This window comes from Nyctibius grandis, chromosome 1 (genome assembly GCF_013368605.1).
Source record: "Nyctibius grandis isolate bNycGra1 chromosome 1, bNycGra1.pri, whole genome shotgun sequence".
Taxonomy (NCBI): domain Eukaryota; kingdom Metazoa; phylum Chordata; class Aves; order Nyctibiiformes; family Nyctibiidae; genus Nyctibius; species Nyctibius grandis.
Genome location: NC_090658.1, coordinates 21,807,402 through 21,822,063, shown reverse-complemented (window position 1 = coordinate 21,822,063; position 14,662 = coordinate 21,807,402). Strand labels below are relative to the sequence as shown.

The window sequence follows — 14,662 nt, the reverse complement described above, 5'->3', positions numbered from 1 at the left end:
CCAGCAGTGTGCCCAGGTGGCCAAGAAGGCCAATGGCATCCTGGCCTCTATTAGGAATAGTGTAGCCAGCCGGTCTAGGGAAGTGATCGTCCCTCTCTACTCGGCACTGGTGAGGCCGCATCTTGAGTACTGTGTTCATTTCTGGGCCCCGCACTTCAAGAAAGATGTTGAGGTGTTGGAGTGAGTCCAGAGGAGGGCGACCAAGCTGGTGAAGGGTCTGGAGGGTCTGACCTACGAGGAACAGCTGAGGGAGCTGGGGTTGTTTAGCCTGGAGAAGAGGAGGCTCCGAGGTGACCTTATTGCAGTCTACAACTACCTGAAGGGAGGTTGGCCTCTTCTCCCGGGCAACTAGCGATAGGACGAGAGGACACAGCCTCAAGCTTCGCCAGGGGAGGTTCAGGTTGGACATCAGGAAGAATTTCTTTACAGAAAGGGTTATTAGACATTGGAATGGGCTGCCCAGGGAGGTGGTGGAGTCACCGTCTCTGGATGTGTTTAAGAAAAGACTGGACATGGAACTTAGTGCCATGGTCTAGTTGACAGGGTGGTGTAGGGGCAACGGTTGGACTCGATGATCCCTGAGGTCTCTTCCAACCTGGTTGATTCTGTGATTCTGTGATTCTGTGAAGGGACCACACTTCAATGGCATTAAACTTTGACCACGCTTTAGCAGAGACAAGTTCAGCCACAAACCTACAGGGCTGCTCTAGGGACTTCTCTGGAGAGCTGATGGTAAGCATTACAGTTACAACCTAACTGCTACTGGTTGTGCATGAAAACCATCACAGCAATGCTGCCCAGCTGATCCTGGGATTTCAACAAGACAAGGTCATACTTGGTTTAATAAATGTTGAAAACCAGCACTTTAGGACAAGAAGAAAAATATTCGGAGTGTGTAGTTTTAATCCTGACATTAACAAGCTCATGGGTTAAGAGCAAACCTTACTCATACAAAGGTCTTAAAGTTACCCAAACTGACACAAGCTCCCTGTTGCTAACATACACCAAGCTCAGAACAACAGTTTATTTAAAAATACACTTTATTTACAACACATTCAAACTTCATTTTGAAAAAAATTTAACTGTACATAGAACTTTAGGTATTTTTTCACTAATAGTTAATAAAACCACAGTGAGATTTTTCATTCATTGATTCAGCAGTCATGGAAATTACATTTTGGCACATTATTTAAATCACATAATGAACAGAAAAACTGGAGGAAACTTTTAAGCAACACAACTCCATAAATGTAACAACTTTATGCAGTGACATCCTCATACCAAGGTATCACTGTTCAAATGAAATATTTAACATAGAAAGTGCTTCCACTATACAGCAGAGTAAGTAGTAGAACCTATAGAAATCTTCATAGTGTTTGGATTATCTTTTCAGAAATGTCCCTTTTACCTGCTTTCCAATTAGTGACCCAAGATTTCCCCATAGGTGTTAATGAATAACTAACGAACCCTAGTGATTTTACTATACCTTCTCAGGCTTAGAAACCAACTTTCTTCAAAAAGTTGGTTCAGGTGGAGCATAACTTAAATATATACAAATATATATATTTATATCTCAGGATGACTATTTAGACAACACTTCAATACAGGTCACAGGACATAAAACAGTCCTTGAAGTAGCTCACATCAAGCCATCCATAGACCTCGGGTGATGAACTTCACTTTGGAAAAATACAGATGCTGGCATGTTCCCTTCAAAGTTCAGAATAAAAGGGAGTATTCAGGACGGCAAGCGTTATAATCGGGTAGAGGAAGGGGAAAGAAGAGGAAGAACTAAATAAGGCCAAAAAGTGGTTTGCAATGGTGAAGTGTATCACAAAGCAAAAACAGAAAGCAGGTGAATTTGAATAAAATGGAGTGCTAAAATTAAACCAGTGCATAAAAGAGGTATTTCTAAACTGTATGATAGGTACATCACCCTGACCAGAAGGCTAGCGAAACCATACTGCTTTTATCGAAGAGACAAAGAATAAGAAAAACATTAAGAGGAAAAAAGCACAGCTGCACTACAAGGCAAAATAAGTATCTCAAAGGACACAAGGAAATCAGCTGAAAACTTGGTAAAGCAAAGGCAATACTTCTAAAAATAATGTCAGTTATTTTTCTTTACATAGGAGAGCAAAGGCAAGATCTGCATTTAGAGAGCTACAGGAGAAGGGAAAATTAACTATCAAATTGAGACATATGGTTAAAGGATAACATGAAAAGGTGACAAAAAATTGAATACACTTTAAAGAAAGGCCCATGACTGATGAAGGCCAGTAAATGGCTTTTGCGTTCAATGCCATGCTAATTTATTCCAGATTTCACTCTTGCTCCAAAATTATCTGCCAAGGCTAGCAAATGTTTCGTTGTCATACAACTAGGTCACATTTATGACAGGTTATGGATCGGAGGGCCACATAAGCTGGACAAGCAGTTAAAGATCACCTGTGTTTCAAGCAGACTGTGTTTGCTACAGAAAGCGATGGACAGATAGGGGCAACCACTGCAAGAGAAACTGAATGTCATAACGGTACAATCAGAAGGGAGTAATTGAAGAGGACAGAGCAGCACAATCGATCTGCAATCATCAGAAATTTTACATTACTGAATTGGAGGGGGAAAAAAGCAATTAAGCTAAAGAGGCCAGAGAAGAGATTTTTAATGACAGTGCAATACACTACAAAACTGAATTTAGAACAAGTGCTCATAGATAAGGGCAAATACTGAAACATACTGTATTTCAAAACAAGCTGAGCATATTTCAAGAGAATTAGAAGATATGCCAAGAACTGGAGGGAAATAAGCCAGTACAAGATAGACACTGATTGGAATGAAGACTTCTACAGAAGTAGAGAGGGGCCACCCAGTAGAGCCTAGCTGTGACACACTTAAAACAGAGGAGAAAAATATGTTGCTGCAGGACTCAAAGGAAGGCAAGGATACTGGGTCAGAAACCTTAGCTGGATACTCTGAAAGTCCCTACACAGAAAATGCAGGGTTCAATTCATCAATAATATAGCTCTGCTGGTTTTGCTTGCTGAAGTAATAAAGCAAATTTTAAATCTGCTTGTTTTCTAGACCTGAAGATTTCTATAATCCCTGGTATTTTCCTATTTATTCACAGGCAACAATTACAGTACATTCAACCAGACAAGAAAAAAAAATAGTTTAGGAATGTTACTTCATTGTCTTTTCAGGTTACAACACTTTTAAAAACTTAACAGATAACCACAGTTTTAACAAACACTGGAAGGATAAAGAAAAGGATGGTCCATTTTGTCAAATGCCCCAACATTTCATATACCAGTTTTCTCTAATTCCAGAGTAAACAATACTGCCATTCCATCTTTCAACCATTTAATAAAATGTATATATAAAAAGATTACCTGATTTAAGATGCAAATGCATAATTATGAAAGTGTGCTTGTTTTAGAGGATGTCTGGAAAGCAAGTTCTCCCATAGGCTTTGTTGTTATTTTGGGAGCTTTCTATTCCAGTTCTCAAAAAGCCCATAAATGTATTTCTTATTTGCATCGAAACCCCAACATTTAAACATCATCATAGATGAAAATAAGGACAAAAAGAACAGAAGAAAGGGCTGTCTTACTTTATGCCACACACTTTTAAAAGACAGAGCAATTCTTAATATGTTTCCCAATTTACACTACTTCGTGCAATAACTGCCAAGCAAGGTCCTGCTGCTTTGACCTCTGCTGCTGCCAACAGAATCAAACAGACTGGAGGATCAAGCTTTCAATTATATCAACACATATAGTTAGACGTGCTGATCTTAAAGGTCTTTTTCAAGCAAAAAGATTCTATGATTCTATAGTTTAATTTATATAACACAAACCTATGACGGAAGGCTATAAAATATATTAATTCACCCAAGAATCTGTTCAAAAGGGGTAACTACAAATCTAGAAATGTGCCATTTAGACTGCAATCACTGCTTCAGTAAATACCATTTTCCAAGCAGCAAAACAGCCTGCTGTGTGTTTTAATATTCATTGACTTAATGTAATTGTCCTTATTAATAAGGAGTTGACTGCATTCAAGCCAGCCTTACAAGGAGGTCCTGGTATTTTCCCAGCCCAGGCAGGAAATCAATTTTCCCTTTCTGTTAAGGTGTCACTGAGGTAAAGACACCACTATTTTATAGAGGTGTCCCCATAAATGAACGAATAAAATAGCCTGCCCAGGCCACACAGACCATTGAAAGGCTGCTTTTGACAGCAAAATGTATTTGAAAGCTTCTGGATCTGGTCTGTATAGCGGAGTGAGGCTAAGCACTACACTCAGTGTGGATTAGACAGTGGGTTTTCTCTCCCAAAAACCTGGAGAACAGACCTGACTAAATCCAGCACTGGTGACAGGGCACATCATCTTGTTTTCTTTAGAGCACCCCTGCGTGCCTTAAAAAAAGGCAAGCACCAAAGAGACAAGGAACTGCTTCACTAAATACACTTTGAAATACACCTTCGGGCAGGGGGAGGAATGGCAGGTCAGAGAGGAGGGCTTAGACCCTTAAAATAAATCATCAAGAAATAATCAAGACTAAACAAGGAAAAATTCCCTGTAATTTTTTTTAAAGCTTCCTCTAAGTGATAACACTGCATATAAAAACTTTAAAGGGACTTTCTTAATTAATACAATATTAAATTTTGTCTTAATAATAGAACTGCAGAATTTTAACTGTTCATAATAAACACATTAGCTTATTTATTCAGCATGAATAATGACAGACAGTGTTAAAGATAATTCATGATTGTATGGGATGATTGCAGTAAGACTGTGTCTAGTATACTTTCTGTTGTCAGGAGAAAAAAGAAAATAAAAAGAGACTGAGTTGTACAATCACAACAGTGAACAAGATAAAAGTTAACTGGATGACTGCTTGAATTTCCATTTGCCAGAATCAGTACAGACAACGTTAGTAAGTATTTCTTTGCTTTCAGGACAAGAAGTCTATTCTTTAGCATACTTATCTGTGATTAGGCTAAGACTCCAGTATCACTAGCAGAGAAGCAAGACCAGCTTCTGCTCTGTCCCTAAATACAGGAGTCAATCAAGAAAACAACGCAAGTCAAAATTCCTGAGTGCTTCCCCTTTCCCCTTGGACACTCTTTAATTTCATTCACAAACCCCACTGGCCAGAAGCACAAGCGTTACTGTTAAACATGAACCGTCTATGCAGAAACGGGTTTTAAGGATCAGTAAAGCATCTCTACTGAAGTCCTTTATAAATATACAGTACTTCAGCCCAGTACAATCATGAACTGGCCACAGGGCTTTCAGGAAACGGCTCACTTCAGCAGAAAAGGCCAGAGTTTCATTCCCAGTGCCACTGGCCATTAACTGCAGGCATCAGTGCAGACAGCAATACACTCCATCCACTCTAACAACAGAAACTCACACGTAGTTTGGTAAGGAACTGGGTTAGGCTGTATCAGAAAAACCTTAGATGAATGCAACACCCTTCATGGAAACATCAGTCCTTATTTCAGATACAAGGGGGGTTTAGGTGTCGTTTGGTTTACAGCTAAAGCACAGAAATTTTTTTGTCACACCAACTTCAGCTACAACCACCGATGACCCCCTTCCCAGCCAGGATACGTTTGTTGTATGAAAACATTACGCAGAGTAGAGGGAATTGCCTAAAGTCGTGTACTGCTCAACTGTGATTTGTCATGAGATACGCCACAATTTTTCACGTTTTTAATGCTACCCTCTGCCAGTGGGTCCTCGATAGGGATTTCAATATCATTTTTACTTGAACTATTGTCTTTACGCAGTGCAGAAAGGCCACTATCGTTTCTCTCAGTATAGCCATTAGTTTTAGCCAGGGGGGGCTCCCGCTGACTGCAGCACAGCTGAGAGTCACAAGCTTTTGAGATACAGGGTGAACTGCACAGTAGCTGGGAGGCCTTGTGGTCAACGTACTCGGGCTGGATGGTCACAGAATGGATCCCTGCTTCGTGGAAAACCTTCCGTATTTTATAAGCAGCATCTTGGTAATCAGTAGGGGTTTGGCACTTGATATGAAGAGTAGCAATATTCTTCCCACCTGCAAGCTCCCAAACATGCACCTCATGAAGGCTGCTAACCCCTGGTACACGAGCTAGTGCGTCAGCTGGAAGACATAAGAGAAAGACATTAGAAGCTTCGGTGTACTGGCGAATTACTAGCTTTCCCATTAAGAGCACTACCCGACAGCAGCAGTCTCCCAAGTTATCTTTCTAAAAGAGCTGCACTTAGTAAAATATGTTTACTCCCAGCTGCCTTCGGTTCAGCCTCCAGATGACCACACAAGCAGGCCACCCTTCCTTTTGGGTTCACTCCGTCCCTCAGGCTCCCCAATGGCAATTTACAAGCCATTCATAGAAGCAATGTCAGAGCACCACTTCCTGGTGGTGGAGCCACCAGGTGGCTTCCTGGTGGAGCCAAGACCCCACATCTTCTGGTTTCTTTAGCCCTGAGCATGATGGAATTCCAGAAATAACCAGTGCGACCCCACAATTAAGCAGTGTGAACAATGCCAGAGAGCAACAAAATTAAGCAACCTTAATGGAAATTTCTAAGTTGTTTTGGAAGCCTTTTGGAAGAAGCCGCTGCAGGGTTGGGAAATATTGTAATTCAGTGTTGTTTCTTTCACAAACACCCCACACAAAGCATTAACAGCTCAAGACCTGGTATTTTTGATGTATTGTTGGAGTACCACATTCTCAAAATGAATGCTTTAACTAATCCAGAGAGATTTGAGTCATGTTGCTAGGACACAGGCATGTGACTATTTCTCACGGTTCTTGAGAATTTAGAGCTATTACGAGTAAATAATCCAAACGTGTTATTCCAGAAATAACATATGCATTGAAATATATCATTAAAATTAATAGCATTTCAACAACAAATTTGACTTACTCAGTCGTTGCATATTAACACCTTTGGGAACCATCTGCAACAAAATTATTGAGGTCTCCTTGATAAGCGGGAATGCAGAAGACAAGATGATGAACACCATAATTATTGTCAGGCTTGGATCGATGTAGCACTGCCAATTACATGGAGCATTCTCCAGAGGAAGTACATGGAAGATTGTTGCAGCAACTACCACAACCACAGATCCAAGTGCATCTCCCATAACGTGCAAAAGAACACCTGAAACAAATGGCACAATTTCCATTAGTGGTTCGTGGGTTTTTTTGGGGGGGGGAGGGGGTGAAAGAGTAAAGTTGCATTTTTCAAGTTTGTTCTGTTTGACATGAAAAACACAATATTCCAAGCACTAACATCATAATCGAAGTTTTCAGTAACAGCTTTCAGAAAAAAACAGCAAAGGAAATACTGACTCTGAAGCACAGCTGCTTAAGTGGGATGCATTATTAAACGTGTAGGGTGTGCTAGCAACTGCGGTCCAACTGCAATGCCATGGCAACATAAAATGTGTTTGCTTAAATGCCTGCAGATTATTAAGACATCCTGGCACATTAAATGTCAATTCTCAATTAAAAATTGATGACTACATCTATCCGTTCTACCCTGGACGCTAAGAGAGCCACAGGCCACCCCCAGTAACAGTTGCTCTCCTCCACCAGCTTCTATGACACTGTTGAAATCTGAAAAATTACCTAAGTGAAACCTAAGCCCATTCCTATTGCTCCAAATGCCCTCAAACTCCAATTTTTGGATCAAGCTTGATTACTAGTCACATTAAACCTTGTCCCACCAACACTACTAGCCCTCAGATCCCAAAAAAAAAATCAGAATCTGGTTTGAGAGTTCGTAAATAGTGGCATCCATGTGACTATGTGCCTGGACTACTCTAAACTGAGAGGAACGCTGGGTACCACTTTTTACTTCTATAGATATGTTTTTGCACAAAAGGTAAAGACACAAAACAGCCTCTTGTAAAAAACACATTTTTAGCTGCCCTTTCAACTACAATGACCAAAGTAGTCTTCTTGCTATACAGTTACAATAATCTAAGAACTCCTTTTTCTTCTTTTTTTTTTTTTTAGTACTTTACATATTCTTCCCTCTTCCTGTCATTGCTCAAATGCACTCCAGTTTTGTCAGTCTTTACTGTTCAGACTCAGATTTCATTCCAACCTATGCCTAATTCATAACTTCTCTAAATATATGAAGCTAATTTCTTTGTCAATACTTTTTATTTGGAGCCTGTGAGAGAATATAATGGACCATCTCCTTTTAACATCCCTATGACAAGCACTTTCAAGAGCTTCACTCTGAATCACCTCCTCTGGGCTGGAGAAGCTGTAAAAGGCTCCCTCTGAAACTCATTAACACCACAGCAGAGTTTTGACTCTTTGGTGATGCTGGACACTGGATTAGACCCAGAGCCATGCCTGTGCTGCTGTTTCTTGCCAGCTCTTTGCATGAACATTGATTTTCAGTGTGAGAAATGAACACAATAACCACTGGCGTTCCTCCGAATCACTTGGGTGAGATAAGAAAGTACAAACTTTCAACTTCTTTCTGCTGGAGTCAGGCATGTTCTGCCCCATTTGGCAGACTCCCACAGGGCTTTACTCCTCCTAACAGTGTTGCAGTGTTTCCTTTTCATTTACAAATAATCCCGATTCAGCATGGGCTATCAGCTACTGCACAAACAAGAGGGACAGGCAGGATGCAACTGCCAAGGCAACTAACCAGAGAGCACAGCTTAAAAAGAACAAGAAAATGTTTCAGAAAGTCATCTTTCAAATTAAGAAAAAAAAAAAGTAAGCATGTCAGAATTATGATAAATTATGAATTGAGAACATGGAATTTGGAAAATGCTTATTTTACATTATCAGCATCATTAATATGTACATCTTGGTTATGCATCGCATAATGAGGGCTTAGACAGAAATGAACCCACTTCCCTATAGACCCCCAAAAGCTATGTTTATAAAACAGAACCAAAAATTAATTTTTAGTAAATAAAGTTAGCATGGCAAGACCATAGGTAACGCATAGTTTCCAACAGCTTGTTTTGGAAAGACTGAACTACTCTGCTTATGCTCAAGAAGTAAAAGGAATAATTTTACACTACAATAATTAACCCAGTCAGTCAGAATGTCCAATTCCTATTCCTACCACTTTTAAAAATCAAGGAACCAATTCCTCTGCCAATCCATTTTGTTCAGCCATGTTTTTCAGGGAGGTTCCAATTCTATAACGTATGGAATTTTTCGCCAAGTGATTATGAAGTATAGCTAACTTGCAGCAGCAAATTAAAAAACATAGATTTTGAATCAATTTTAAAGACATGTATCTGTAACACTGGCTAAAGCAGCAAGGAATATTTGTAAGGACAATAAAAATAGATTTTGCAGAGATTATGTACTAAAGTTAAAGTAGCACTTAGAGAAAAAGTCTCTTAAAAATCAAAGACAGGTATCTTAAAATCATCGATACAAAACTCCTTATCCTTCAGACATTTTTGAAAGTTTCCAGCATCATTATGCCCAAGTGCTGTCATTCAGGCAAGTAAAGCCTTCTCTAAAATATACTCATTGGTTTCTTATCCTTCTCTCCTCCATCCCTCAAAGTGATGGTCTGCTTATCCTGCTTCAATAATCTTACCACTATAATGCCATAACATCCAGTGACACCAATATCTAGACGTTCAGGAAAGCGTTGTGGCTCTAGCACATGGTTTGATTTCCAAAGTGTCTTCCCTTACAGACGCATTTGTGCAACCCTGAAAACATTTTTGAAAGACAGGCAGACACACACACAAAAAAGACCCATGTGCCTGACTGCCATGTTGACCCCTTTAAGCTGAATTCATGGGATGCCAACTTACAGACTTATCAGATGCTGATAGGTGACCATAAGAAGCCTGAAACTACCGCCGTTTCAGCCTTCTGACAGCCCTTTCCTTGAGGGACAAACTCAATGTTTAACATACTCAGATATCTGCTTTTGGTTCTGCTCAGAATAGGCGTGTAAACGTGTATGCATATAAACACCTATACAGAGAGGAAGAGAGATACTTGGTTAATTTATTCCTAGAAGCAGCTGTATAGTTTCACTCCACAGATACCCAGGGACCTGCCGAACTACAACGTAAGAAGGGCTGATACTGTCACGGACTCTCTCAGGGACAGGTTCACAGTTCAAGGACTTGGAAAAACACTGTGCTGAAGCATCAGTTTCAGCACCTTTTTCCTCATGCTGACTACAAAACATTGTTAACTTCGGGATTTAAAGAAATTCTGCGTTCTGCCCAAAAGGATTTTAAAGCTGAAAACTGCTCAACTACTACAGCAGTGACACTCAAAGAAGCGCCTCATAGATACCTGCTTTACCTTCCTATAAGGCCTCTAGTGACTAGAGCTTAGTGCAAAAGGCTTTGTCTCCTTTCCAGAAAGTTCAGCTGCATTCTTCTAAAGAATGAAAATCAAAACGTAAACACACTTGGAGACACATCAGCATCACACTATTTTGTTATTATCTATGCTATTTCATACAACCAAAACCTTTCTGCTAAAGATAACTGGGTCCATATACATAGAAGAGTCCTGGGCTTTTGCTCCATTTCTTACTGATATTTGAAAAAAAAAAAAAAATCAGAAATGGAAATCAGAAAGTGTTTAAAGTTAATATAATATTAGCCGTATACTCCTGTGCTGTACCTCTGATGTTCAAGGCTTCAGACTTTTTCTCTTTTTTCTTCTCAGGCCCCTCTTCAGGGCTTTTTTGGTCATTTGGTGAATCACCTGCATTCAAAGAAGAAACGCTGTGTTGTGTATAAGTTCTACAAACAGAAAAAACATCATCCTTCTCAAAACCAACTTATTTCAAAGATGACAAGAAGAAAAAAAAAAAACCCAAGCCAAAACAGTTTTCCATGCAGCTCTCTAAGCAGCACCTCCCTCCCCCATCCCGAGGGGATGCCCAGCAGCCGGGTGTAAAGTACAAGGTGAAAGAGACGGTGGGTGTCTGAGCTCAGTGAAATTCCCCAGGGCCCCCGGGTGGGTTTGGGGCTCAGAAAGGGCCCAGAGGATGGGTCTGGCAGCTCGGCGGGTCCCAAGGGCAAACAGGAGGGAGAGAGGGGACGGGGAGGGATGGCGAAGGGTGCGAGGGATGGGGAGAGGTGCGGGACACGAGGGGACGGCTGGACGGCGAGGCGAGCCGGCGAGGATGCAGCCGAAAGGCACCTGCTTCATCCGCCTGCCCCGCCGGGGCGCCGCCGGGCACGGCCCGCAGCGTGGCGGCGGGAGGCGGCGGGGCGGGCGGCCGGTGGCGACAGCAGGTGCCCCAGTCCTGGAAGACGAGGAGCCCCACGAGGTTGACGGCGAGGCCGAGGGTGCCGACGATGAGCACCAGCTGGGCGTCGTCGATGCGCTCGGGCCGGGCGAGGCGGAGGACGGCCTCCACGAAGATGGTGAAGCAGAGGGCGGTGAGGAAGACGGCGTTGCTGAGGGCCCCCACCGCCTCGGCGCGGCTGTAGCCGTAGGTGGCGCGGGGGCCCCGGCGGCTGCGGCGGGCGATGCGCCCCGTGGAGAGGCCCACGCAGAGGGAGATGAGGTCCGAGAGCATGTTGAAGGAATCGGACACCAGCGCGATGGAGTTGCCCAGGTAGCCCGACACCAGCTCGGCCACGAAGAAGCCGACGGTGAGCACCAGCATGACGATGAGGCGGCACGTCTTCCCCGAGTACCGCCCCATGGCGACAGCTATGGCGGCGGCCGGGCCCACCGGCGCCCCTCTCCGCGCTAGCGCCGGGCCATGCCCAGCCGCCGAGCACACACCACCGCCAGCCCGCAACAAGTGCGGCCGTCCCGGCCCTTAACGCCGCCGCTGCCCGTCCCGCCAGGCCCCGCCCGCCGCCCTGCCCCGCGGGGAAGGCACCGCCCGCCCGCCCCGCCCCGGTCCGCCGCCACTTGGCACCGCCAGCGCCACCGGCACTGGCACCAGCACCGGCACCGGCACCAGCACCGCCACCGGCACTGGCACCGGCACTGGCACCAGCACCAGCAGCGGCACCGCGCCCCCTGCCCGCGTCCCCGGGTGGAGGGCTACGGGGCACACCCGCTGCCCTCCCGCCCCTCCGCGGGGCAGACGCCCAGGGCTCACGGGTCCCTAGAAACGACAGTGGGTCGTACTAAATAAATAAAGTACGAAATTACAAAAATATGAAATAAATTCGAAACGAAACGGCCGTGGGGAGGCGCAGAGCTGGCACACCGGCTGGCAAAGGGCCCGCTCGGGCAGGCAGAGCCACCCAGAGCGAACCGACAGGCTCTCCTCCGTGCCCTCCGGGACGCCAGGTACCACCGCGATCTCCAAGTACGGCGAAGTTTCAGTCACGGATACAATAATTAGACTCTTTTGGTGCTTTGTTGGTGGCTTAAGTGCCAAATCAAAGGGTAGAGTGCCATCTACTGAACCAGGGAATTTCCTGCCGCCAGCCTTTAAAAGGGTATGTCAGAACAGTACCCAAATGTGCATGAGTCTGTCACCAGCCTATGAGAAAAATAATTTCACACATTTTTTTAACGTACAGAATAATCTATAAGAAGCATAATAAGTGAGTAAACCTCTGTCTTGTATTTGTAGCTTATTTTTTTTTTTTGTTATGACAGTTCTTGGGAAAGTGACACCCCTGCATGCAAATGGCAAAAGGACAGAGCTAGACTACTAATACAGCATTTCAAGATGATGGGAGGTGCCGGGAAATGAAGCCATTCTCAACTATGGGGTTGTCAAAAACAACTGCTAATGTGACTAGACTTTCAGTAACCCCAGACTGGCCTTGGCATTGATCATCATACAATTCTTTCTTGTGTTTGGCTTCAGAAGTAGGTAAAAAAGCAAATAAGAACTGGGCCCAAGAGTAATAAACTTAAATAAAAGACCTAAGACCTAAAGAAAATCATGGCCTTAAAATTATATCCTACAAGAGTGTGGAGTATTTCAACTATGCAAGAGGCACACCAGCGCTGGAGGTACTGCTTCAGCAACTACAATTCACACTGAAGTGCCACATCAAACATTTCACCACACCTGACAAAGCATACATTGCTATCAGATCATAAACCAGCATGGCCAGGGAAGACTATCATGTCCCTCCTGCCAAAGGTGGTGTTCTCTACAACCAGAAATTCATTAAAGGCCTCGGGAATTTCCTCTTTATTCTAACTCTGAAGCAATTGCATTGTTACTGCCATTGACTGAGTTTGATCCCTTGCTTGAATACATCTTTTAAATGAGGCCTCTCAATTCCACCTGAATTCTGTGTACACAACCAAAGCTTTTCTTGCATATAACCCAAGATGTGTCTTAACCCCTGGAGTGGGCTTAAGTAGCCATTCAGGGGACAATCTCCCATGTATCTGCAAGGATTAACACATGCAACTCCCAATTAACTGGAGATTCTTGTGCATGTCCTTCACACATTCAATGCCCAAGCAATGAAAGTACCCCACAATATTCAAATTAACAAATGCATAGAAATAAATGTATTGAAAAGAACCTTACCATAAAGATAAACACAATAGTGGGAGCAGATAGCATAATTTACATCAAGACACATTTTAGCTCTGTAATTACATCTACCAACATAAGATGAAAGATTTTAAACTCTTGTGCCAAATAAAAAGCAGTGTGACATAGAACAAAAAGAATAATATGCAAGAGTTATAGGAAGTTAACTGTTCTATTAGATATAAACTTTAAAATGACAGACTATACCTTCTTTACTATAATTAATGATAGAAAATTCTGCCTCTGGCACTTCACTTACAATAAAAAATAAAATTCGCCTAAGCACAGCTCGTTGGAACTGCATAGAACTGAAAAGACTTTCCAGAAGTTCTTACTTTAGGACTATGTATAATACAGTAGCTGGAACACCATTAATCCTCCTGTGCAAAATATACATTAATTCTCTTTGAAAAAAAATAAGGTGTCATAGCCCTGATCTCACTTCAAAAACATAAAAATATCACACTTATTTTGAAGATATAGTGCTAAAAATATTATTTTCAGCACATAAGGCTGTGACTAAGTTCTCTGACATGGAGCACAATTACAGATGACTCACGGAAGTCAGAAGCAGTATGTGTTCAGAACCTCAGCTCTGAAGCTGTGTCTGCTGATCCACTGATTCCTCCTTCTTCTGCCTGTCAAGCTCAGGCATCTCAATCTGCTTCTCACGATACAGTGTCAGTCTGAAAGCCACACACTGACATAGGAACAGAGCAACGTCTGTGATGGGCTAGACCAGAGGTCCCTCTCTGAACTATTTCCAGTTTCCATCTACATCTTTTGGAGAGGGGGGAACCAAACCTACACAGCCTTCAAAATACAGGTCAGCTACAGATTCGTACAGAGGCACAGCAAAGATCCCAACTATCTCCTTTCCCCCTTTCCCAGTACTGCCTCACGTTTGATTCACTTTTGTCTTCTGAACATTTAAAAAACACTTTTGTGGAACTGATCATTCTCTCCTGCTTTCTGTTTCTCGTCTTCTGACCAGTTATTTATCCGCACAAGGGCCTTTCCCTTCTCACTATGGCTGCTTAGAAAGCCTTTTGGAAATCCAAGCTTTTGCCCACCCCACTATACAAACAAGCCTCCCTGGCCCTCTTCATCCAGGTACCACTATCACTTCAAGCCAAACAACTCCTAGAACTGTCATCTGAAC

The 14,662-nt window shown here is 42.9% G+C and overlaps 1 protein-coding gene across 1 annotated transcript; it reads right to left on the bottom strand.

Annotated features, from left to right (window-relative positions):
* Window positions 1-1,152: 1,152 nt before the first annotated feature.
* SLC30A10 (solute carrier family 30 member 10) lies at window positions 1,153-11,766 on the bottom strand. Its single transcript, XM_068414008.1, has 4 exons — window positions 11,172-11,766; window positions 10,647-10,730; window positions 6,925-7,161; window positions 1,153-6,136 (listed from the first exon to the last, which is right to left on the bottom strand). The coding sequence occupies exons 1-4, from the start codon at window positions 11,680-11,682 to the stop codon at window positions 5,661-5,663; spliced, it is 1,308 nt and encodes a 435-aa protein (XP_068270109.1). The 5' UTR covers window positions 11,683-11,766; the 3' UTR covers window positions 1,153-5,660.
* Window positions 11,767-14,662: the final 2,896 nt, after the last annotated feature.